The following is a 27137-nucleotide window of genomic DNA, read 5'->3' on the forward strand; positions in this document are numbered from 1 at the left end:
AAATAAATTGGATAGGCATATGGATGAGAAGGGCATGGAGGGTTGTGGTATGAGTGCAGGCAGGTGGGACTAAGGGGAAAAAAGTTGTTTCGCACGGACTTGTAGGGGCGAGATGGCCTGTTTCCGTGCTGTAATTGTTATATGGTTATATGGTTAAAGGTGTTTCATACATGGTAGAGCTGCCTGAGGAAGTGTGTTGTGTCAGGTAATATAACAATATTTAAAATACATTTGGACAGGTGCTTCTTCGATAGTAAAGATTTAGAGAGATGAGTGAAACATGGGCAAATGAGTCTAGCTAAGGTGGCCATCTGGGTTTGCATGGACGAATTGGGCTGAAGGGCCTATTTCCATGCTCTATGACTATAATTTTTAAAAAGAGGCATGAAGGAGATAGGTGATCATCATAGATTCAGTTTTGTTTATTGATTTTGTATCTTTAACATCAATACAATCGAGATGGATACTATGGATATTTATTTTTCAGGATTTGGAGCATCACTGGTCATGTATAAATGTGTTTAAACTAAGTGGTAATTCAGTCAAACTGCAGGTAATGCAGTCAAACTAACCCTAACCCTAATGCAGTGATCGGTCTACAATCACACTGATGCCACATTGGAACTTCATCCCTCCAAGGATATCTGTTCACACATGTTCTCCTTTTCACAACAGACTGATTGCTCGATGCCATTACAGTTAATACTTACTGTTTGAGCATTGACCTCTGCTGTAAATATTTGCAGAGAATTGTCTGAAATCCTGCCCGCCACAACGATTTCTGACCCATCGTAATATTGTCTAAAACTGGCTTGAGTTAAATCTGAAACGGCATTCTCAGGGTACAGAATTTCAATATCCAAAAGCAAGGGATTTGCCACTTCATCATAAAATCCCTGTGGAAAAGAGATGTCTATTAAAAAGAGAGAGGGGGGAAGAGCATGGAATTAGCCTCTTTAGCCCAGCGAATCCACACCAATCATCGATCACCCGCCCACACCAGTTCTATGTCATCCCACTTTCTCATCCATTCCCCATACAATAGATGGAATTGTGCAGGACCAATTAACCTGCAAAGCCACATGTCCATGAGAGGTGGGAGGAAACTGGAGCACCCGGAGGAGGCCCACGCGGTCACAGGGAAGACGTGCAAACTCCACACTAACACCACTGGAGGTCAGAATCGAACCCGGGTCTCCAATGATGTGAGGCAGCATCTCTACCAGCTCTGTCACTGTGAAGATTTCCATTTATGCGCAGTCAAGGGTCAAACCCCACTTGCAAAACTAAGTACTTCAATGTGTGGACCTGCAATACTTGTATGGAAATGTTTGCCAGCAGTGAGGCAGTTATGAGGAGATTCTGGTCCGCAAGAAGGGATCTATTATCCATATTATCGATATGTTAAAAGTCTAACATTAATTTCACCTGCAGCTGTAAGGGGGCATCCGAATCCTCATAAATCCGCCGTGCAATACCGTTATTCTCCAGTGCCATTTTCTCCAGAAAGCTGAATTTCACGTCGTAACCGAACCCAAGGGCGTACACATTGTACTTTTCCCGTACAGCATTTTTAACATTTTCCTGAATTTTTGATGGGTTTGACTCTCCTGCAATAAAAACCAACACAAATAATTTATTTTGGTGGGCAAGAAATGCTTCTGCATTTTAATATTCTGCACTCTGCACCTTCCCCTTAGTTTCATCTATTGCACACACAAAATGACGATTGTATTTATGTGCAGTATTATCTGATTTGTTTGGATAGCATGCAGAACAAAGCTTTTCACTGTACCTCGGTACACATGACAATAATAAACTTAAACCTGGCTCTGTAAACAGGCAATGCCTTGGATGTTTACCATGGTGCTCCTGGTATGTTGTTTAATCAAGCAACCATATATGTACAAGTTCAACATTTACAGCAGTGTCTATGTACACGCACATCACGTCTTATTGCTTTTAAATCTCTGAATGGGCTCGCCCCGCCTTACCTCTCTGAGCTGCTCCACCCATACGCTCCTGCCCGGTCCCTCAGGTCAGCTGATCAGCTGCTCCTGGAGGTACCGAGGTCTAATCGGAAGCTCAGAGGGGATAGAGCCTTCTCTGTTGCTGCTCCTGCACTCTGGAACACCCTGCCGTTGCACATCAGACAGGCCCCCTCACTGTCAATCTTCAAATCCAGTGTTAAAACACATTTGTACTCCCTGGCTTTTAACCCTGCCTGAGACTTTGCTTCTGTTTTTATTGATTTTAATGTTTCTTTCTTTTACATATCTTTTCCTACTATTTCTTTTGATTGTTATTATTGGTGTGTATTGACTTTTTTGTCAATGATTAGTGATGTACAGCACTTTGTTGCAACTATGATTGTTTTTAAAGTGCTCTATAAATAAAATTATTATTATTATTATTATGCTTGATTTTTAGAATAACTGGCTTGGCCAATTACTACTGAGGTTTCCTTTGCACCAGTGGTTCCCAACCTTTTTTTGGCCATGCCCCACCTAATCTCCTCTAAAATCCTGATGCCCCCCCCCCCAATGTGGTGATATATAATTCTTATCATATAAAAAGTCAAAATAACATCTGAAACATAAACTACATATGTTTACCTGATGGAAAATCCAAAAAAATAAAAATTGAAAATTTGGACCCAGACCTCCTCAGTCGCCCCCCTTAAAAATCAAATTGCCCCCCTGTGGGGCGTATGCCCCACGTTGGGAACCACTGCTTTACACGTTCCTATTTTCGCAATTACTCACTCAAACTTATGCTGGCAAAATTACACCCCAGCTTTCAAAGTTATCTTGCGAGGTCATTTTTGCAGAACAGAAAGAAACATCTTACAGATGGAAGGGCAAGCTTTATATTGTTGTGCGAAGTGATTTACCCTCATTTATTACAAATTGGCAGTGTAATTCGCTTTTTGATTTACGTACTGCTTTGCAAGCTCGCAACCGCCACGTAAAATATCAGGTGCCTGTGCCTAAGACTTACTGCTGACGTACAACTGTGCACCGTGAGCTCTCGTCCATGCAGCTGGATCCCAGCGAGAAGCAACTTCACAATTCCACTGCTGCTTGCTGAACCAGCTGAGTTTAAGAGATGAATGTGGAACTTTCGTGGCGGGACTCCTGCAAGCTGCTCACAGCATGGAGTATGGACATTGGCAGGGATGTGGATGAGCAAATTTAGGTGATGTACTGCATCTGGAATGGAGGGTTGCCATGGTCCCTTGAACATAGAATCCAACAGCAATGTGATGTCAAAATGAGTGGTCATCATGAGAACACAATACAGTTGGGGGAAGGAGAAGGCCACTCACATCCTCGAGCCTGCCCTTCAGTTCAGTATGATCATGGCTAATCTACTCCAGGCCTCAATTCCTTTCCTGTTCCAGATCCTCATAGCTTTAACCTTCCAAAAATGTATAGGGTCATAGAGTGATACAGTGTGGAAACAGGCCCTTTGACCCAACTTGCACACACCAGTCAACATGTCCCAGCTACGGTAGTCCCACCTACCTGTGCTTGGTCCATATCCCTCCAAATCTGTCCTATCCATGTACAGTGCCCTCCATAATGTTTGGGCAAAGACACATCATTTATTTATTTGCTCCACAATGAGATTTATAATAGAAAAAAATCACATGTGGTTAAAGTGCAGATTTTAATAAAGGCAATGTTTATACATTATGGTTTCAATGTCATGTAAAGAAAGTAGTCCATGTTTAGTATTTTGGTGCATATCCTTTGCATGCAATGACTGTTTGAAGTTTGCGATTCACAGATATCACCAGTTGCTGGGTGTCTTCTCTGGTGATCTATGCCAGGCCTGTATTGCAGCCATCTTTAGCTTATGCTTGATTTGGGGGCTAGTCCCCTTCAGTTTTCTCTTCAGCATATAAAAGGCATGCTCAATTGGGTTCAGATCGGGCGATTGACTTGGCTACTCAAGAATTGACCATTTTGTAGCTTTGAAAAACTCCTTTGTTACTTTAGCAGTATGTTTGGGATCATAGCTGTATCATCAATGAAGATAAGTGAGCCATTACCTTCAGCAGCCATACATGCCCAGGCCATAACACCCCCACCACCGTGTTTCACAGATGAGGTGGTATGCTTTGGATCTTGGGCAGTTCCTTCTCTCCTCCATTCTTTTCTCGTGTAATCACTCTGATATGTTAATCTTCGTCTCATCTGTCCACAAGACCTGTTTCCACAACTGTGGTTGCTATTTTAAGTATTTCTTGGCAAACTGTAACCTGGTCATCTTATTTTGCAGCTAACCAGTGGTTTGCATCTTGCAGTGTAGCCTCTGTATTTCTGTTCATGAAGTCTTTTGTGGACAGTGGTCATTGAAAAATCCACACCTGACTCCTGAAGAGTGTTTCTGATCTGTCGGACAGGTGTTTGGGGATTTTTCTTTATTATAGAGAGAATTCTTCTGTCATCAGCTGTGGAGGTCTTCCTTGGCCTGACAGTCCCTTTGCGATTAGTAAGCTCACCAGAGCTCTCTTTCTTCTTAATGATGTTCCAAATAGTTGATTTTGGTAAGTCTAAGGTTTGGCTGATGTCTTTAACAGTCTCATAATGGCTTCTTGTTTCTCAGTCTCATAATGGCTTCTTTGACTTTCATTGGCACAACTTTAGTCCTCATGTTGATAAACAGCAATAAAGTTTCCAAATGTGATGGAAAGACTGATGGAAAGACTAGGTGCTGAGAGCTCTCGTATACCTGCATTAATGAGGCAATTAAACACACCTGTGCAATTACAAACACCTGTGAAGCCATGTGTCCCAAACATTATGGTGTCCTGAAATGGGGGGATTATGTATAAACACAGCTGTAATTTCTACATGGTGAAAACAAAATGTATAAAAATACCCTTTAATAAAATCTGACAATGTGCACTTTAACCACATGTGATTTTTTAAAATTACAAATCTCAAATTGTGGAGCACAGAGGCAAATGAATAAATGATAGAAAAATAGAAAACATAGAAAATAGGTGCAGGAGTAGGCCATTCGGCCCTTCGTGCCTGCACCGCCATTCAATATGATCATGGCTGATCATCCAACTCAGTATCCTGTACCTGCATTCTCTCCATACTCCCTGATCCCTTTAGCCACAAGGGCCACATCTAACTGCCTCTTAAATATAGCCAATGAACTGGCCTCAACTACCTTCTGTGGCAGAGAATTCCAGAGATTCACCACTCTCTGTGTAAAGTGTTTTTCTCATCTCGGTCCTAAAAGATTTCCCCCTTATCCTTAAACTGTGACCCCTTGTTCTTGACCCCTTTTATTCTCTGAAACTGCTTAGGAAATGTTCAAAGAACATTTCATCAGCAAAAAGTACACAAGCTCGGACATATAGAGTCATAAAGTGATACAGTGTGGAAACAGGCCATTTGGCCCAACTTGCCCACAGTAGCCAACATGTCCCAGCTACACTAGTCCCACCTATCTATGCTTCTTCCTTATCCCTCCAAACTTGTCCTATCCATGTACCTGTCTAACGGTTTCTTAAATGTTGGGATAGTCCCAGCCTCAACTACCTCCTCTGACAGCTTGTTCCATACACCCATCACCCTTTGTGTGTAAAAGTCACCCCTCAGATTCATATTAAATCTTCATCTTGAACCTACATCATCTGGTCCCCGATTCCCCCACTTTGGGCAAGAGATTAATTTCTCTCATGATTGTATACACCTCTATAAGATCCAGGCGTAGACTTACACTCGTTTGGTTTTTAGTTTTAGTTAATTTCGAAATATATTCATATGAGAGAATGCATTGGTTTTACTAACCGCTGTTTGGATCACCGTCAGTTAACAGAATAATCATGGAGACACTCCTTTCAGGCAGTTGCTTGTCTCTATGAGCTTTGTCCAGAAGTTGCACTGCTCCCAGCATGGGATCATTAATATTTGTTCCTATAACATAACGAAATATCACGTTTATCTTTTAAAATCTTACATAGAAACATGGAAAACAGGTGCAGGAGTAGGCCATTCAGCCCTTCGAGCCTGCACCACCATTCAATATGATCATGGCTGATCATCCAACTCAGTATCCTGTACCTGCCTTCTCTCCATACCCCCTGATCCCTTTTGCTACAATCTGATCTGAATTAGAAAGTTATCTGCTTCTGTCACATGTCTTCCCTCTGTTATCAGGCTTCAGGTTATCTGAACGCTCCTTCATAAGCTAGTGTACTGTTCGATTTACCTCTACCCCATCGCAGTCATGGGACTTTGTCTATGGAACTGATACGCTATAATGCTGAGAATTATATTCTGCAATTTTACCTTCCCTTTCATTCTACGTAATAGAAACATAGAACCATAGAAAATAGGTACTAATGTAGGCCATTGGGCCCTTCGAGCCAGCAACATTCAATATGATCATGGCTGATCATCCAAATCAGTCCCCGTTTCTGCTTTACCCCCAAATCCTTTGATTCCATTAGACGTTAGAGCTTTATCTAACTCTCTCTTGAATATATCCAGTGAATTAGCATCCACTGCCTTCTGTGGCAGAGAATTGCACAGATTCACAACTCTATGGGTGTAATAGATTTTCCTCATCTCAGTCCTAAATAACCTACCTATTCCTTCTTCTTAAATTGTGACCCCAGGTTCTGGAGTCACCAACATCATTTTTCCTGCATCAAGCCTGTCCAATCCCTTAAGAATGTTTCATATGTTTCTATAAGATTCCCTCTCATCCTCATCCATATAACCATATAACAATTACAGCACGGAAACAGGCCATCTCGGCCCTACAAGTCCGTGCCGAACAACTTTTTTTCCCCTAAGTCCCACCTTACTGCACTCATACCATAACCCTCCATTCCCTTCTCATCCATATGCCTATCCAATTTATTTTTAAATGATACCAATGAACCTGCCTCCACCACTTCCACTGGGAGCTCATTCCACACCGCTACCACTCTCGGAGTAAAGAAGTTCCCCCTCATATTACCCCTAAACTTCTGTCCCTTAATTCTGAAGTCATGTCCTCTTGTTTGAATCTTCCCTATTCTCAAAGGGAAAAGCTTGTCCACATCAACTCTGTCTATCCCTCTCGTCATTTTAAAGACCTCTATCAAGTCCCCCCTTAACCTTCTGCGCTCCAGAGAATAAAGACCTAACTTATTCAACCTATCTCTGTAACTTAGTTGTTGAAACCCAGGCAACATTCTAGTAAATCTCCTCTGTACTCTCTCTATTTTGTTGACATCCTTCCTATAATTGTACACCATAAGCCAGATTTGGTCTCACCAATGCGTTGTACAATTTTAACATTACATCCCAGCTTCTATACTCAATGCTCTGGTTTATAAAGGCTCGCATACCAAAAGCTTTCTTTACCACCCTATCTATATGAGATTCCACCTTCAAGGAACTATGCACGGTTATACCCAGATCCCTCTGTTCAACTGTATTCTTCAATTCCCTACCATTTACCATGTACGTCCTATTTTGATTTGTCCTGCCAAGGTGTAGCACCTCACATTTATCAGCATTAAACTCCATCTGCCATCTTTCAGCCCATTTTTCCAAATGGCCTAAATCACTCTGTAGACTTTGGAAATCCTCTTCATTATCCACAACACCCCCTATCTTGGTATCATGTGCATACTTACTAATCCAATTTACCACACCTTCATCCAGATCATTGATGTACATGACAAACAACAAAGGACCCAACACAGATCCCTGAGGCACCCCACTAGTCACCTGCCTCCAACCCGATAAACAGCCATCCACCATTACCCTCTGGCTTCTCCCATTCAGCCACTGTTGAATCCATCTTGCTATTCCAACATTTATACCCAACAGTTGAACCTTCTTAACCAACCTTCCATGAGGAACCTTGTCAAAGGCCTTACTAAAGTCCATATAGACAACATCCACTGCTTTACCCTCGTCAATTTCCCTAGTAACCTCTTCAAAAAATTCAAGAAGATTAGTCAAACATGACCTTCCAGGCACAAATCCATGTTGACTGTTCCTAATCAGACCCTGTTTATCTAGATGCTTATATATATTATCTCTAAGTATCTTTTCCATTAATTTGCCCACCACTGAAGTCAAACTAACAGGTCTATAATTGCTAGGTTTACTCTTGGAACCCTTTTTAAACAATGGAACAACATGCGCAGTACGCCAATCCTCGGGGACTATTCCCGTTTCTAATGACATTTGAAATATTTCTGTCATAGCCCTGGCTATTTCTACACTAACTTCCCTCAATGTCCTAGGGAATATCCTGTCAGGACCTGGAGACTTTTATATTTTTCAAAAGTGTCAGTACTTCTTTTACTTTGAATCCAGTGAATATAAGCCCAGTCGATCCATTCTTTCATCACGTCAGTCCCGTCACCCTGGGAATTAACCTCGTGAACCTACGTTGCACTCCCTCAATAGCAAGAATGCTCTTCCTCAAATTAGGAGACCAAAACTGTACACAATACACCATGTGCGGCCCACCAGTTGGTATTGATATGGTGGGCTGAAGGGCCTTTTCCGCGCCATATGATTCTACGACTATGATTATGAAAATTGCCACTTTCATTTCACTGCACATCTCGTATGTGTATGTGACAAATAAACTTGACGAGATGTGGGCAAAGACTTTCTTTGAGAGGAGCTTACTGAGTACGGGGTTTATGACGCGCCTGTCAATGTAACAGAAATGGTTATTCTTCAAAGGTTATACCTGGTCTGAAGGATAGTCTGAGCCTGCATTTGGATGTGAGAAGTGACATATAAAGACTGTTTATTATATTTCCTTGAGGGAAGGAAATTTGAGATTTATATTGAGGAATAAACATTCCCCTTTCGCATTAACTGATCTAAATATGAAGAGTAAAAGAAAAAGATTGGTTTTATTCATGAAAACTTAAAACCTTACCTCCTACAGCTCGTATAGTTCTTACAAATGTTTTAGCTTCAGCCACATTCTCTGGAGTTGCTTGAAAAACAGTATCTTTCCATATTGAATACTGATTATCAAAGATAATGATGGCAAAATGATCCTGTTCATGCATATCAGCCAAAATTTTTAAAAGAGCTTCATTTGTCTGTAAGAGATGAAATATACTGCATCTGTATAACCAATATTGCTCAGCTGTTTAAGGAACAGCCAATGTTGTTCCCGCTGTTTAAGAAGAGCAACAGGAACAAACTAGGAAATCAGAGGCCAGTCAACCTTACAACAGTGGTAGGGAAATTAAACGTTAGAGATACGGCATGAAAACAGTCCCTTTGGTCACCAAATCTGCAGCGACAGCAATCACCCCATACACTAGCACTATCCTACACACCAGGGGCAATTTACAATTTTACCAAAGCCAATTAACCTACAAACCTGGACGTCTTTGGAGTGTGTGAGGAAACTGGAGCACCCAGAGAAAACCCACGTGGTCACTGTGAGAACATATGAACACCGTACAGACCACACCTGAGGTCAGGATGGAACCTGTGTCTCTGGCGCTGTAAGGCAGCAACTCTACCGCTGTGTCACTGTGCCACCCTAACATTTTATGATTGAAGAGCATTCCTGCTAATAGGATCTACCAGCATCTGGAAAAACATAGACTTATAGGCGATAATCAGAATGTGGAGGAGGTCATGACCTTATGAGTGAGTTTTTGGAGTGGGTGACAAAGATGATTGAAGAGGCTGTGGCTATCGTATACGTGGACTTTAGTAACACGCTCAACAAGGTCCCTCACGATCGGCTGAACAAGAAGATGAAGGTACATGAGATCCATGGAAGGTACACAAAAATGCTGGAGAAACTCAGCGGGTGCAACAGCATCTATAGAGCAAAGGAAATAGGCAACGTTTTCGGCCCGAAACGTTACCTATTTCCTTCGCTCCATAGATGCTGCTGCACCCGCTGAGTTTCTCCAGCATTTTTGTGTACCTTCGATTTTCCAGCATCTGCAGTTCCGTCTTAAACAACATGAGATCCATGGAGATGTGGTAGATTGGATTCAAAGTTGGTTTGACTAGTGGGGGAGGGGTACTCATCTGACTGGAGATCTGTGCTGAAGGGCCTGCTTCCAGGCTGCAGGACTCCATGACTATATCATTAAATTAGATGTAGGTTTTGATGCTGTTTTTCTCTACTTTATGAAAAATTGAAGAACCTCAATCAGTTAAAATTAACAGCACAGTGATGCAGCTGGTAGAGCCTCTGCCTCACAGCTCCAGAGACCCAGGTTTGATCCCGACCTTAGGTGCTGTTTGTGTGGAGGTGGTACATTCTCCTCGTGACCTCATAGCTATTCTCCAGGTAATCCAGCTTCCATCTACGTGCCGAAGACATGGTAGGTGAACTGGCGACTATGAATTGCCAACAGTGTAAGAGAATTGTTTGGGGAGGAAAGAGGCTTGGAATGAGTGGGCTGAGGGGCCCATTTCTGTTTCTCTGAGGTGTGACTCAAACTCCCACCAGAAATTGTAATTTGCTTCTTGTGTCTTCCGTTTAACGCGAGTCCTGTGATGTTTTCAAGATAGAGTGAGATATAGCCCTTGGGGCTAATGGAATCGCTAGATATTCGTAAAAAGCAGGAAGATGGTATTGATTCTAGATGATCAGCCATGATCATATTGAATGGTGGTGCTGTCTCGAAGGGCCCACTCCTGCATCTACCTTCTATGTTTCTATGTTGTAGGGCATTCGTGAGGAAGACAAGTTTGATGGAAAACATCACTTAAACAAATTAACTGACCAACAACCTTCAGATACTTGGCTATTTGCAAACCAGGTGCCTTGCTTCCTAACTTAGACGTGTAACTATACTTCTCAAAATTTCACTAGGTGGGAAGTACTGCGGATGGAAAAACAACGAATGTACAAAAAAAGCCTTTCCTTCCAATCTCATTTTGGCAGTTATGTGGCACAAGTGAATTGGCCACTTGGCCGTGCACAGATCTGGGCAACTTGAGGTGAAGAGAGCAAACAACACACAATTTCCCTCCCAAACATTTCTTACCTGATGCATTTTATTCCCTGACATGGATCCGCTGTGGTCTATCACAAACACAACATTTTTGGGAATCTTGGTTAAGTTAGCTGGTGCAAAATGATGCACAAAATATCCATTTACAATCTGAATTTAAAAAAAAATAAGAATAATCAGAATACATTAACAGTTTAATTTACTTTATAGATACAGTGCAGGAACAGGCCCTTCGGCCCACCGAGTCCATGCAAACCAACAATCCCCTTTGCACTAGCACACACGACACACTAGGGACAATTTATAATTCTTACCAAAAATAATTAATGTACAAACCTGTACTTCTTTAGAGTGTGGAAGGAAACCGGAGCACCTGGGGAAAACCCACGTGGTCATACAAAATGTACAGACAACACCCATAGCCAGGATTGAAGCAGAATCTCTGGCGCTGAAGGCAGCAACTCCACCGCTGCTCCACCGTGCCACCCTTTAGTGTCATCAACAGTTTTCATTAAGTACAGTTACCTGGATACTGCCAGCAGACAAATCTCTATTGACATCATAATATACAAAGAAGTCTCCATTCAGAACCGTGTCATGACAGTCAGGGCATTTGCGCTGTTGTTCCAGAGTTGGTTTGAAGGATATGTGGGCCTGAACGAAACATGGAATCAGTGTTAACCTATCCTCTTTTGTCCTTCACAATAAAACAAAATAAAATGTGCTGTTTTTGTACCTTTGTTCCACTTAGTGTCTTTTTCACAAGAGAAGTCAGATTATTCATTTGGAAAGTGGAATTAACATCCAGAAAGGAAATGCCTTGTGGTTCAAAAATGTGTACATCAATCTGGAAACAAGAATTCAAAATGTGTAGATACTTATGACATGGACAACATCACAAACAGCCAAAATACATGAGAATTAGTGCCACTACGGAAATGTACCTGGAAATGTTTTTTACCAGTTGCTTTGGGTTCACTCGGATGTTCATTTCATATTTACCCAGGTTCCGTTTTAATAATTCTTCGTAGGTTAATTCAAATGTGACTTTCTTGGTTGATCCAATATTAACTGAAACTTGAAACTTTTCCATTTTTCTTCCAGATACCCTTTAGGAATGAAAATAAATAGTAGACAATAAACATTGCATGAAATTTATCAAAGTTTATATATAAAAGTTCTCACTGATTTCCGTCTGAAGAAGGGTCTCGACCCGAAATGCCGCCTATTTCTTCTCTCCATCAATGCTGCCTCACCCGCTGAGTTTCTCCAGCACTTGTATCTACCTTCCGTTTATTCTGTGGTCACATTTCTGTCAGATAATAAATTCTGTCCATATAATGAGGCAACTGAAGGACTTGGACAAATGAAGTGTCTACACAACCTCAGGGCGTGTGCTCAACACAGGAATTGTTTTTGAAATGTGATCACTCTAGTAATGCAGGTAAAAGCCACAACTGTAGAGTGCATGACCAGGTAACACAGAATGGAAACAGACTCTGAACAAAATGCATTATACTACATTTCCCAGAGAAGTACGGTCCTATAATGTACGTGCTCACTGGGATCTTGACCTCTGAAGAAGCCCAATGCAGAATGTATAGGCACATTTAAAAATGTGTGAGAGAGGGGAAGAGAGTAGAAAGAGAGGAGAGAGAGGGGGGAAACAGAGAGGACAGGGAAAGAGAGAGGAAAGAGGATAGGCATGGAGAGAAAGAGAGAGAAAGAGAAAGAAAGAGAAAAAAGAAAAAATGTGTGTGACCCTAACAACATATCATGTGTCCATTCGACATCCTCAATAATGTCATTATGTTTAATGGTTCTGATTCTTTGCAGTGCTTGGTGGGTGTGCAGAATGGGCTATAAACTTGGCCAGAGGCCATTGCAGAATGACTCAAACAAATGTCTACACATCAGGAACTCATAAAGAGTGTGTGTGCATTCAAGGACACTCCTGGAACATGTTTAAAGCATTGCTGCCGTCCAGCACACTTCGGTACCAGATGCATAATGTTTATTGAAATAATTATGCCCACTACTACCCTAATAGAGATATAACAATTATACCTGGTCTTGTGAGAGATTGCATAATTGGGTAAAGTGATTCACGTATCTTGTAACCAGTGACCAGTGCGGAGGGAGCCAGTGAAGAGGGGAGGGGGGCAGTGTGGGGGGAGGGAGCCAGTGCGGGGGAGCCAGTGCGGAGGGGAGTGCGGAGGGAGCCAGTGCGGAGGGAGGGAGCCAGTGCGGGGGGAGCCAGTGCGGGGGGAGCAGTGGGGGGGGAGGCAGTGCGGGGGGAGTCAGTGCCTGAGGTAGGATTTCAAACTCTTACCATCATTTCCAAAACTTTAACACCAGTTATTTTCCATCGGGAGTTCATCCCATGTTATATCCCACAAAGAGCATTACCAAAAAAATCATTTTAAATAAAGGAAATATTGACCAGTAGCGATGCCAACCGTCTTCACAAGAATGGATGACAAATATCAAGTTTTCATTTATCAAAATGAGAGACGTTGGTGTTTCATGATTTATTTTTCTTTTTATTTGTAACTTATTCTTATATGGGCAGTAAGCGAGTTCGGTATTCCGAAAAATGCAAGGAATCATGGGATTTACCAAAGGTCATTTGCCACAAAGAAAAAGCGAACAAAGCACTGGCTGAACAAACTGTGTATAAATTCTTAATTTTATTATTAATTTATATGTAATAATATATTTAATCTGAGGAATGGGGGTGCCAGGTAGTGGGGGAGCGGTGTGTAACAGTGAGTCGGGCCAGATGCAAGTGGGAGACAGGGGAGAGCGCGCACTCAGACCCGCGCCTCATCAGCAGCCAGGATCGAACCCGGGTCCGCAGAGCCATCGAATTGTGCTGCCCCCCCCCCCCCCCCCCCCCCCCGAGTGTCCGGCGACCCCGAACTGATGGGACAAAGTCGGCCCCAGGCTCACAGCCAGCGCGGAGAAGAGGCGCCAACTCCAGCCCAACCCTGCTCCAACTCCCGAGGTACCCACTCCCCGAGGTGACGGGGACTGCCAGCCGCACCCAGCGGCCACCGGCCAACTCCCCCCCCCCCAGCGCCAGCCGAGCACCAGCCATCAACGGAGACACACACAGAGCGCTGCAACAACTTAGTGGGACAGGCAGCATCCTCGGAGAAAAGGAATGGGTGACGTTTCGGGTCGAGACCCTTCTCCAGAGATGTTGCCTGACCCACCGCAGCCACCGCAGCACCCCATGTACATCCCCACCAATGACCGGCGCTCGGCCCCCACCGGCAACGACAGCCACTGGACAAGGCGAGAGGCGCAGCTGGCGGTCCCCGGAGCCGGAGCAGAGCTGAGCTGGAGTCAACGCCTCCCCCTGCTCTGGTTGCAAGCACGGCCCAACACCTCCAGCTGCCCCTGGACTAGGACGGGACACCCGGGAAAGGACAGGGACGGCCCAACAACAACTCTACAGCACCCGCAGTGCCGCAGACCTGCGCCTGATCCCGACCACGGACCACAACACCGACCCCACGCAGCAGCACGATCTCGTTCACTCACCGAAGCATAAAGCAATACAAACGACAAAATCATTGTAGCTTTATACAAAGGAACAATAAATACAACTAATTCATAGTTTGAAAATCTTCTTACCTGGAAGAATCAAAGCTGGAAAATACGGATGAAATGATGGTCTGTATGTCCATGAATTCCCAATGAATACCACCGGGTGGCGCCGTAAATGGCAGCCTCGCCAACAGCCTGTCTCGTCCCTTTCTTCATTTGTTGTTTTTAGTCTGCTTCACTTGTATGTTTTAGTGTATCTATAGTTTTTGTATTATGTGGGGGGGGTGGGGGGGGGGGGGGGGGGGGGGGGGGGGGGGGGGGGGGCGTTGGGGAAACATTTTTTATATCTTTCCTTCGACCGAGATGCGACATTTTACATATCGTATCTCCATCCGCACTGTGGATTTAACATCGTGGAGCTCGCTTGGTTAGGGATCGACTTCGGGAGCTTCAACCACTGAAGTTTTGACCGCCCAGATCAAGAGTACTTCGATCGCCCCGATGCAGGGGCTTTGAGCGGCAACTACGGAAGCTTCGACCGCCCCGACTGCTGATGTTTCGATCACCCCGACCGCAGGAGAAAAGGCGGAATGAAGGTAAAAGTTATTTATCTTCCATCACAGTGGGGAATGTGAGGTCACCGAAAAAACAAGATGGACGTGCTGCCTGCGCCGGTGGGGACTCGGCGGGATTGCCGTGCGTGCAGTGAGCACGGTGTTTGCAGGGACATCACGCCATCCTGGAGTTTGGTGCGAGTGACTGTTCGGGCGGATAGAGAGTGACAACAGTTGGTACAACTCTGGTCACATCACGGTGAAGGAGCGTGTGTGTGGCCCGGTCATTGAACTGATGGCTGTGGATCTCCGCTTATGCTGTGTGCCCTGGGGGATCTCACACGCCGCTGTGGTAGCTGTTTATGTTTAATCTTTATGTCGTTTTGTATCTGTTGCTTTTTTAGGATGTATGACTGTATGGTAAATCAAATTTCACTGCACCTCAAGGTACACGTGACAATAAAGGACCTTTGAACCATTGAAACACTGAATTTCATTTCAGAGGGCAAGGAGATATGAATGAAGGAGGACTGAAACAACGTGTTCTTACTTTACGAGCCCTGCAGTCTGTCCCCGTGAAACTGCTTGTTGGTACTGTTTCTGGGCAGCTTCTTTCTCTTTCACTACTCCCACATAGGTCACTCCATCCAGAGTCCTGCAAAGGGGAAAAGCACACGGTTGTTATCACAGAGTTGATGCAGTCACCTCCCCCTCTCATGCACCATCCTCTGGTCTCTGTCTGGATTATATTTATGCTAGAAACAAAACTTAGCACAAAACACATTATATGTCGGATTAAGGATAGTGAGAATTTGCATAATTGGGTTATGGTGGATACATGGATAGAAACATAGAAACATAGAAATTAGGTGCAGGAGTAGGCCATTCGGCCCTTCGAGCCTGCACCGCCATTCAATATGATCATGGCTGATCATCCAACTCAGTATCCCGTACCTGCCTTCTCTCCATACCCCCTGATCCCCTTAGCCACAAGGGCCACATCTAACTCCCTCTTAAATATAGCCAATGAACTGGCCTCAACCACCCTCTGTGGCAGAGAGTTCCAGAGATTCACCACTCTCTGTGTGAAAAAAGTTCTTCTCATCTCGGTTTTAAAGGATCTCCCCTTTATCCTTAAGCTGTGACCCCTTGTCCTGGACTTCCCCAACATCGGGAACAATCTTCCTGCATCTAGCCTGTCCAACCCCTTAAGAACTTTGTAAGTTTCTATAAGATCCCCTCTCAATCTTCTAAATTCTAGAGAGTATAAACCAAGTCTATCCAGTCTTTCTTCATAAGACAGTCCTGACATCCCAGGAATCAGTCTGGATAGGACAGGTTTCGAGGGATATGGGCCAAACGCAGGCAAATGTGACATGTTGGTCGGTGTGGGCACGTTGGGCCGAAGGGCCTGTTTCCATGCTGTATCACTCTATCAGTCTGAAGAAGGAGAGATGGGGAGAGCGTACATACTCCATTCAGACAGCACCTATAATCAGGATCAAACCCGGGCCTTTGGTGCTGAAAGGCAGGAACTCCACCCATTATCCAAGTTTATGAAGTGATTCTGGGAATTGTAGCGAAATACACAAGTTGCGGCTGTAAATATTCAATAGATGAATTATCTCATAATTTACACTATATTTACATGTGTTTACATGTGAATTATAGCCCCTTTACTAGAACAGAATGCTACATGTGCACTGTTTGGAAAACTCAGGACCATTTTATATTGCACAGAATTACAAAGGGGAGCTCACATTCTATGCAGCAAAGAGAATTAAATCTGGAATTAAACAGCACCGAGTTCATTTAGTCAGAGTAATCCATGGTTGAATTCACAATTGGAAAAACATTAATATATTGCAGTAGCTTCACAACTTTACGTACTACCTGTTGCCCTGCCTCTGAGGTGAAAGCACATTATCCACTGGCTGCTAAAGGTCAGGCCATGTATCAGCTTACATATGAGCCTTTGGTAGGGAGTTTTTGAGGGTCTTGTAGGGGAGGAGTTGTAAAGACTGCAGCTTCACGGGGCCTCGCGGCAATGGCGGTGGGGCCGCGCGAGTCAACCCGTGGTCAGCGGTCGATGAGGGCATGGGGGAACCGCCATGAGAGGGGGCGTGAAGGGCAATGGAGGACCTGGTGTGGGGGGACCAACATGGGGGGGGGGGAAGGGGGAGATCAAAGGAGGAGCCAGTGGGGGTACTTAGTAACTTTGCCAGCACCGTCTATGTGGCGACTATTTGCACGCCTTGGGTTTGCGAGCAAAGAATTTCACTGCGATCCTAACTCCACATGAGAAAATGTCCTTGACAATCTGTTCTGCCTCTTTTTCTTTCCAGAATGCTGCCATGTTTGCTTTATAGCTCAGGCATCACTTACATTGCAGTCAAGGTCCTTTGGAAACAAACCAGACCTGATTTCCATAGAGGTTTGAGAGTTTGGATGCAGAGGGCTAGAGAGTAGGTGTAAAGAAGTTAAGTCTGACACACTTGTAACTTTACGTATTGTTTAATGATCACTCAGGTTAAACACATTCCAGCACTGACCACTAACAGTCTATAACCGTGCTGGAACCAAGAGAGGGAGGGAGAGATAGTGAGAGTTATTATACTTGATAACTAAGGCATGGTTAGTGGTACTGAGGTAGCTATATTATTGGTTGCATGAATGGACCATCTACATCCTTCCCCTTAGAAATTCCCTACCCCTCTGTCCCTCTTCCACCACTCCCCTACCCCTCCCTCCCCACTCTTCCACTCACTCTCCCCTACCCCACCCCTCCCCCTCCCCCCACCCCTCTCTCTCTTCCCCTCCCTTCCCCCTCCCTCCCCCTCTCTCCCCCCCCCTTTCCCTACTCCCTCTGTCCCTCTTCCACCACTCTCCCCCGTCCCCTCTTCCACCACTTCCCGCTCCCCCTCCCTCCCCACTCTTCCACTTCTCTCCCCCTTCTCTCTTCCCCCCTCCCTCTCCTCACCCCTCTCCCTCTCCCATCCCCCTCTCTACCCCACCCCCTTCCCTCTCTCCCCAGCCCCCCCCCCCCCTACTCCTTTGTCCGTCTTCCATCACTGGCCCCTACCCCCCTCTCCTCCTCCTCCTCCCCACTCTTCCACTTTCTCTCCCCCCTTCCCCCTCCACTCTCCATCCCCACTCTTTCCTCTCTCTCCCCCTCACCCCTCTCCCCCTCCCTCCCTCCTACCCTCCCAACCCATCCCCTCCTCCTCTCTCCTCCCTCCCCTCCCTCCCCCCTCCTCTCTCCTTTCCTCTCCCAAATCTGTCCCGTTTCCTCCTCCTCCTCCTCTCCCCTCCCTCTCCCCCCTCTTCTCACCCTCCCTCCCCCCACCTGTGTGTTTGAGGGGTCTTAATGTGAGTGTCCCCGCAGCACGCCCCCCCCCCCCAAAACGCCGTTGGGAAACAGACCCAACGGGTCTGCACTTGGTCTAGTTAATATATAAATCTGTGTGCCTGCCGGAGTCCGGCATCCGTCCGGCTGCCGGCCGCTTTCTTCCTTCGATTCCTTGCAACTCCGAAACCAGACGCAGAATCGCCGAGATCTTCTCAATTTCGGTAGAAATTTCACTTTTGTTTCAAAGTATCCGGTCCTGATTACACTTTGTCGTGTTTATGTACACATTTTTAATCAACCCCTTCTCCCCCCCCACCCCCCAATATTCCAATATTCCAATATTTCAAAAATAAACTGGCTTCTCACCCACAGAAGCAGCCCCAGCCCCAGCCCATGGTGAACGTTCCATCGTGTGATGTCACAATGCCCAATGCTCAAAGACATTCTTGCCTTAGGGGGAGTACAGAGAAGGCTCACCAGACTGATTCCTGGGATGTCAGGACTTTCCATATGAAGAAAGACTGGATAGACTCAGCTTGTACACGATAGAATTTAGAAGATTGAGGGCAGATCTTATAGAAACATACAAAATTCTTAAGGGGTTGGACAGGCGCGGTAGGCGGCGGCGCGGCTCTGGCCAGCAGCGGCCTCTGCAGCCTGTCCTCGTTTTTATTATTTTTTGTCTGTGTTTTTATGTAGTTTTTGTTATTTTTGTTGGGGTGTGTGTGTGTGGGGGGGTGGGGGGTGGGGTGGGGGGGGGGGGGGGGAACTTTTTGAATCTCTCCCTGCACTGGAGAGACCGACCTTTTCTCGTTGGGTCTCAGTCGTCGTTGAGGCCGCAACGAGGAGCGGCCTCCAACAGGAAGAGACCGGGGACTCAGGTGTCGACTCACCGTTGCCGTCGCGGAGCTGGCCGAGTCCGGAGCGGTGGAGGAGCGCTGCTGCTGCTGCTGATGCTGTTGCTGCTGCTGCTGCTGCTGCTGCTGCCGGAGAGTCGGAGGCTCTCTACAGGTCTGTGGATGACGGCGCCGGGAGCCCGCGGGTCCCTAGAGAGAGACCCGCTTTTCGGGGCTTCTTCGCTGCGGCGACTCTCTCCCGCCCGAGTTGCGGGGTCGAAGAGCTCCTGGAGCGGGGCCTAACACCATTGCCCCGCGCGGCTGGAATGGCCGCGGACTCTGCGAGCGCACACCAGGGGCTCTAACACCAAGACCCGGTGTGCGACCTCGCACCACCCGGCGTGGCTTCAATGGCCGCGGGACAATCGCCATCGCCAGCCGGGGGCTATGACTTTGACTCTGATATCGGGGGGGGAGAGAGTGCAGTGGAGAGATAAGTTTATTTGGCCTTCCATCACAGCTATGGGATGGATGTTTATGTTAAATGTAATTATGTTGTGTCTGGGGTCTATTTGTGTGTAATGTATGGCTGCAGAAACGGCATTTCGTTTGGACCTCCAGGGGTCCAAATGACAATTAAATTGACTCTTGACTCTTGACTCTTGACTCTTGAGGCTAGATGCAGGAAGATTGTTCCAGGTGTTGGGGAAGTCCAGAACAAGGGGTCACAGTTTAAGGATAAGGGGGAAATCTTTTAGGACCGAGATGAGAAAAACATTTTTCACACAGAGAGTGGTGAATCTCTGGAATTCACTGGTACAGAAGGTAGTTGAGGCCACAGTTCATTGGCTATATTTAAGAGGGTGTTAGATGTGGCCATTATGACTAAAGGGATCAGGGGGTATGGAGAGAAGGCAGGTACAGGATACCGAGTTGGATGATCAGCCATGATCATATTGAATGGTGGTGCAGGCTTGAAGGGCCGAATGGTCTACTCCTGCACCTAATGTCTATGTTTCCATGTTTCCATCTCCTCACCCCTCCCTCTCCCACCCATCCCTCTCTCCCCCACCCCCTTCACTCTCTACCCCACCCCCTTCCCTCTTTCCACCCGCCCCCTTCCTCCTATCCCTCTGTCCCTCTTCAATCACTCCCCCTACCCCTCTCCTCCTCCCCTCCCCACTCTTCCACCTCTCCGCCCATCCCCCTCCACTCTCCCTCCCCACCCTTTCCCCCCTCTCTCCCCCCACCCCTCTCCACCTCCCTCCCCATCCCCCCTCCCCACATCTCTCTCCACATCCCCCTCTCACCCCCTACCCCGCTTTCCATTCCCTCCCAAATCTGTCCCGTTTCCTCCTCCTCCTCTCCCCTCCCTCCCCTCTTCTCAGCCCCCTCCCCCCACCTGTGTGTTTGGGGGGTAGTTAATGTGAGTGTGATGCCACAGCCCCCCAAAGTATAAAACTGTGTGGTGGTTGGGAAAAGGCGGGGCGACAAGCTGGAGTAGTCGCACTTTTCCAAGCTCCCAATCTGTTAAACTTCAACTGTTATTACAGCCTAAGTTTTAAAACTACCATAAATATTTAACACCATCGACAGCACTCCTCCACAGCGCAAAGATGGCAGGCAGAAGAAAGAAAGAGGAGCAAAATATTGAAGACTCGACGACCAGCACCATCATGGCTACGCTATCAGCCTTGTTAACAGAGCACAAGGCATCGCTACTGGCAGAATTCAACGCAGCGTTCACCAAACTGGAAACGAAGCTGGACAATATCCAGACCACTATTCTAGATCAACAACAGCGTCTTTCATCATTCGAGACATTTGCCGATACCACCAGCCAAGACATGCGAGCTATGGAGACAATGCTAACTACGGTCATCGAAGAGAACGCCAAGCTAAAGTCTAAGCTTATCGGCCTGGAAGGCAGGAGTCGCCGAAATAACATAAGGATAGTCGGCTTCCCCGAGAACATCGAAGGCCCCCAAACAACAGCTTTTTTCTCTCAATTCCTGCTCGACACACTTGGCGAACGCACACTGGAATCAGCCCCGGAGCTAGACCGTGCCCACCGCACGCTAGCAGCCAAGCCAAGCCCTGGTGGGAAACCCAGAGCAGTTGTGATTTGCTTCCATAGATTCCAGACCCGCGAGTTGGTGGTGCGTGAGGCTCGGAGGCAGAGGGGTAAGCTGAAGTACAAAGATATCCCGATCCACATTTTCGAAGACTACTGTCCCGAGATAGTTGAACAACGTTCTGCATATCGAGACGTCATGAAGGAGCTGTACAACCTGGGTCTCAAACCCTCCCTTCATTATCCGGCCAAACTGTTCATCATGGCCGGGGAAGGAAAGAGGCGACGGTTAACATCTCCCGAGGACGCTCAGGATTTCATTTCATCTTACCGTCGATGCAGACCGGGACCCACAGATGACTGACTCTGCTCGGTACGTTTACATCCGAATGGCACAGGGATCCAGTTAATCTACGGTTACATTATGGGCTAACTTTAGCTTGACTGCCCTTAGCAATTAGCCACTGCTAGCGCTCGGCCTTGCTGTTACACTAGGCCCGTCTTGAAACGTATGAGGCCGGTAAGAAATTACCACGTTCATGACTATGTCTTACCAACTTTTCCTTTTAATGTTTATGTGTAATCATACTTGAAAGGCTCTTCCCCTGCACATGCTATAAAATAGGGCTGAAGGGACCAACATTGTGGTTCGTGATTTGATCTCTGCCTTCTTGCTTTTAGCAGCTGGCCAGCATTTGAATGGTTTGTTTACACTAGTCTTCATAGCGGACTGTCTGGGGCTGATAAGAACTCATTATAGTCAAGGCTATGTTACACTAATTAGCGCTTACAGCGTTTTTGTTTAACAATATTTAATTGATGTTTTTCTGCCCTGCGCCTTAATCCAAGAATCCAGTTTGCAACTTGCTAATCTCTCCAATGCTAACTCTTTCTTTATACCTTACCAACTTTAAGTTATACTATGTTATACCATAGGAAGCTATTCCTGTTTCACTTATACGTTGGCTTACTTATTTAGTATCACCATTTTGTTAATTTGTCTTGTTGTATTATTACTATCATCACTACTATTATTACCATTAACAATGCTGCTCCTCAACACCTTAAAGACAAAGGAATTAATAATAGACTTTAGGAAGAATAAAACGGACATGGTACCATTGACTATCAGAGGGGACTGTGTGGAGAGGGTGGCGGATTTCCGCTTCCTGGGAATCCACATTGAGGAGGACCTGACATGGAGCGTGAACACCACTGCGCATGCTGAAAAAGGTCCAGCAGAGACTGCACTTCCTGAGGGTGCTCAGGAAGAATAACATCACTCAGAGACTGCTGCTGTCCTTTTATCGGTGCTCCATTGAGAGCATACTAACATACTGTGTATGCGTGTGGTACACCAGCTGCACAGCGGCTCAGAGGAAAGCGCTCCAGAGGGCCATTGACAACGCCCAGAGGATTGTCGACTGCCCTCTCCTTACCTTGGAGGACTTACACAGTTTCCCGCTGCATCAAAAAATCCCACAGTATCATAAAGGACATTTCCCACCCCGGACACTCCCTGTTTGAACTGTTGCCGTCAGGCAGACGGTACAGATCTACAAGGACAAGGACGAACAGACTAAAAAACAGTTTTTATCCCACTGCTATAAAAGCACTAAATGTAGCCGCCAAGTAAAAGACGGGCCAGGCATACTAAGGGACTGTGGTACACTGTGAAATCGACAGAAGGATGGTGGGTTGGGTGTTTATGCGTGTTATTTTCGTGATATTTATTTTAGTTGTTTATCTTTTAATATTTTATCTTGTATGTATCGTTAGCTTTTAGAAATGTTTGAATGGTGCACTGACTGGCTGACATTTTTAAATTTCGTTGTACATGGTTCATGTTACAATGACAATAAAGAAACTTTTCTATTCTATTCATTAGTGTTAGCAATGTCATTGGTAGTACAACTACCTAGGCTATTATTTTAACTTTGTATCTATTCATTTAGGTTTACTTCACTTTATTTCTATTTTCTATTTTCTATTTCTCAAATTATTATTGTCATTGTTATCATTACTATATTTATTTCATTTTATGTTACTTTACTGATATTGAGCGACTTTGCTGCTTTGGGATGTGGAAATATTGGGAGTTAAGATCGGACTACTCCATGCGGATGCGAGGACAAGGTACCTTGGTGCAATGGGCACTCAAGGTTCGGTTGGGACATTGGGGATCTCAGGTCCGGGGAGATGATGGTTTGAAAGATGGTTAAGTGATATGTGTCACGACTGTTTGTTGTGTGTGTACGTATGTATGTATCTTTTTCTTTTTTTTTTTTCCCTTTTACCACCCACACCCCCACTCTCAGCAGCTGGCTTCGATGCGCTCTTCCATCTCAACTTGCAGTACTGCCCACTCGTTTGGATATAGCTAAATATGGCCAACACAAACGACACTCTTAGATTTATCTCGTGGAACGTGAGGGGAGTGGGGGGTCCTACTAAGACTGATAAGATCTTGGCCCACTTGCAACACCTTAAGGGCGATATATTTTTTATTCAAGAGACACACCTTCGCAACAGAGAGTTAACACGGCTTAAGAGAGGCTGGATTAGCCACTTATTTCATTCAAAATTTAATTATAGGGCTAGGGGTACTGCTATCCTGATTCGTAAAAACGTTATGTTCGAACCACAGAAAACGGTGGAAGACCCAGCTGGCCGCTTTGTCATGGTTTCTGGCAAACTGCAAGACACACCTGTCATATTGGCCAGTATTTACGGTCCCAACTGGGATGACAGCTCATTTGTAACCACATTTTTTACATCTCTCCCAAACATTGAAAATCACCACATCATTGTGGGTGGAGATTTTAATCTGGTCCAAGACCCGATACTGGACAGATCTTCGAACAAAGCCTCCACTTTAACTAAATCAGGTAGGACTTTGCATGCTTTTACCAAACAACTTGGGCTCACTGACCCATGGAGACATACATTTCCCACGACTAAATTATTTTCATTTTTTTCCCACATGCACCGTACCTATACCCGTATAGACTTCTTCCTCTTAGATAACAGACTGCTCTCCAAAATCAAATCCAGCGAGTATCATAGTATCGTGATATCAGATCACGCTGCGACTTCCCTCGATAAAAAGGAGAAAGATCCCCTGCTTTGTAGTAGCTATAGACCAATTTCACTCCTGAATGTGGACCTCAAAATCCTCTCTAAAGTTCTTGCGCTCCGTCTTCAACCAGTGGTGCCCTTTATTATCTCGTTAGATCAAACAGGGTTTATGCCAGGCCGACAGTCTTCCCACAATACTAGGCGTCTCCTTAACATCATCCATTCACCAAGTAGTGAGACCGCGGAGATAGTGGTCTCCCTCGACGCTGAAAAAGCTTTCAACAGGGTCGAGTGGAGGTACTTATACGAGGCGATGGACAGCTTTGGCCTCGGCAATAGTTTCATTCAATGGGTCAGTCTATTATACTCGTCCCCGGTGCCCTCAGTACAAACAAACCACACTGTCGCCCCACTTCCCCCTTCGGAGAGGTACCAGGCAGGGTTGCCCGTTATCACCACTTCTGTTTGCTGTCGTGATAGAGCCCTTGGCGGTTTGGTTACGCTCAGAGAAGGGCTTTAAAGGTATTACACGGTTTGACACAACTCATAAAGTCTCATTGTATGCGGATGACCTGCACCTGTACATCTCGAACCCAGTCAGCTCTCTCCCTGTGATTACGAATATTTTAGAACGGTTTGGTGCGTACACCGGTTATAAACTTAACTACCAAAAGAGTGAGATATTACCGATTAACTCATTGGCTAAGCAGCTCCCTCGCTCTTTAGCCACATTTAAATGGGCGGAGGACGGATTTCGCTACCTCGGCGTCTTTATCACAACACCTATATTTGATATGTTCCGCACAAACTTCCTGCCTCTGGTTGAGAAAGCTGAAAGCGACTTTGACCGCTGGTCAGTTTTACCGCTATCCCTCGCGGCCCGGATAAATCTGGTCAAGATGGTCATCCTACCCAAATTCCTGTACCTTTTCCAGCATGTTCCTATATTTATCACTAAATCTTTTTTTGATAAATTAGAAAGGAGAATATCTAAATTTTTATGGGGTAGCAAACCGGCTAGAATCCGAAAGACGGTACTACAGTCTCGTAAGAGTGACGGCGGTTTGGCACTTCCTGACTTTAGGCGATACTATTGGGCAGCTAACTTGCAAAAAATCCTGTACTGGATGAATGATGATTGCGACCACCTACCGACCTGGTACACATGGAAAAGGCGAGTTCACGTCTCCCGTTGCGGTCTGTCCTATGCTCTCAACTCCCCCTTTCTATAACATCTGTGGGTGCAGGCCCAATTGCGTCCCTCTCGCTCAAGATATGGAGTCAACTCAGGAAAAACTTTGGTTTACAAGGCCCTTCCATCTTGACCCCACTGCTTAAAAATCACATCTTTAAACCTTCAAGTACAGACTCCGCATTCAAAACCTGGCATAGTAATGGCATCAGTAGTATCAAAAACCTATACAAGGATGGCATTTTTTCGTCTTTTGCGGAGCTTCCGTCCAACTATAGCCTCCCAAACTCCCACCTTTTTTGTTTTTTTCAGATTAGGGATTTTGTGAAGAAGACATTCCCCCATTTCCCAAATCGTCCCCCTGAAACCCTGACCGATTCCATCCTAGCTCTAGATCCCAACCGGAAGAAATGCATCTCTGTTTTGTACAACTTGTTAGGGTCGGTTATATTGAAACCTCATACCTCATTAAAAGCTGTATGGGAGGGCGAGCTGAATACGAAACTAACAGACCAGCAATGGGACTCTGCCTTGGATTTGATCCATTCTTCCTCCATATGTGCCCGTCATGCCCTAATCCAATGCAAAGTCCTTCACAAAGTCCACTACACAAACGCAAGATTATCTAGAATATACCCCGCTGTTAAAGACACCTGCAACAGATGCAATCAATCCCCTGCCAACCATAGTCATATGTTTTGGTCTTGCCCTAAGCTAGCAACATTTTGGAGGAGTGCTTTCGACGTGCTAAGCAGAGCCTATGGCCAGACTATTCCTCCAAACCCACTGTCAGCTATTTTTGGTATTCCTCCCAACACCAACCTCTCTGTTGCATTGAAGCGGGTCCTGGCTTTTACAACCTTGTTAGCCCGGAGACTGATTTTGCTTAACTGGAGGCTCACCTGTCCCCCGACACATGCCCGCTGGATCAAGGAGGTGCTCTACAATTTAAAGCTTGAAAAACTTAGGTTCTCTCTCAAAGGCTCTACCAAGACATTCCTAGATACATGGAACCCTTTCCTGGAACTTGTTAACTCTCTCAACTTGTTTCTGGACTTGGAAGAGGACTGAGTGCCCCCCATCACTGCGCTGTCTTTTTGCAGGTGCTATCCCCTCAACCCCCCCCCCCCCCCCCCCCCCCCCCCCCCCCTCCTCCACCCTCCCCACACCAGTTTTTTCTTTTTCTTGGGGGTTTTTTTTTTTTTTTTTTGTTTATCTAATCGTATTTGTGTGGATGTGTACGTATGTGAGTATTGTTTGTCCCCGTTTGGTCCTGACCTGATTCAGGTGGATCGAGGGTGGGTAAGGGTAGGGGGTTTGAGGATCGCTGGAGACCGCTTTTCGGGGCTCCTGCAACGGCGACTTCTCCCGCCCGAGTTGCGGGGTCGAAGAGCTCCTGGAGCGGGGCCTAACATTACTGCCCCGCGCGGCTTGGAATGGCCACGGGACTTTGCGAGCGCACACCAGGGTCTTCAACACCAAGACCCGGTGTGCGACCTCGCACCACCCGGC

The 27137-nt window shown here is 45.7% G+C and overlaps 1 protein-coding gene across 1 annotated transcript in view; it reads right to left on the reverse strand.

The window, feature by feature from the left end:
• The window catches only part of LOC129695038 (inter-alpha-trypsin inhibitor heavy chain H3-like), a 39409-nt gene extending 22214 nt beyond the window's left edge, over positions 1-17195 (reverse strand). Inside the window, exons 1-10 of the mRNA XM_055631798.1 lie at positions 17062-17195; positions 15647-15751; positions 11942-12096; positions 11724-11842; positions 11513-11641; positions 11021-11137; positions 8929-9097; positions 5817-5942; positions 1429-1610; positions 711-896 (exon numbers count right to left, since the gene is read on the reverse strand). Coding sequence (XP_055487773.1) covers positions 711-896; positions 1429-1610; positions 5817-5942; positions 8929-9097; positions 11021-11137; positions 11513-11641; positions 11724-11842; positions 11942-12096; positions 15647-15751; positions 17062-17195 — 1422 coding nt within the window. The remainder of the gene's footprint in view (positions 1-710; positions 897-1428; positions 1611-5816; positions 5943-8928; positions 9098-11020; positions 11138-11512; positions 11642-11723; positions 11843-11941; positions 12097-15646; positions 15752-17061) is intronic.
• Positions 17196-27137: the final 9942 nt, after the last annotated feature.

The sequence above is a fragment of the Leucoraja erinacea genome, unplaced genomic scaffold, assembly GCF_028641065.1.
Source record: "Leucoraja erinacea ecotype New England unplaced genomic scaffold, Leri_hhj_1 Leri_920S, whole genome shotgun sequence".
NCBI classification, from domain to species: domain Eukaryota; kingdom Metazoa; phylum Chordata; class Chondrichthyes; order Rajiformes; family Rajidae; genus Leucoraja; species Leucoraja erinaceus.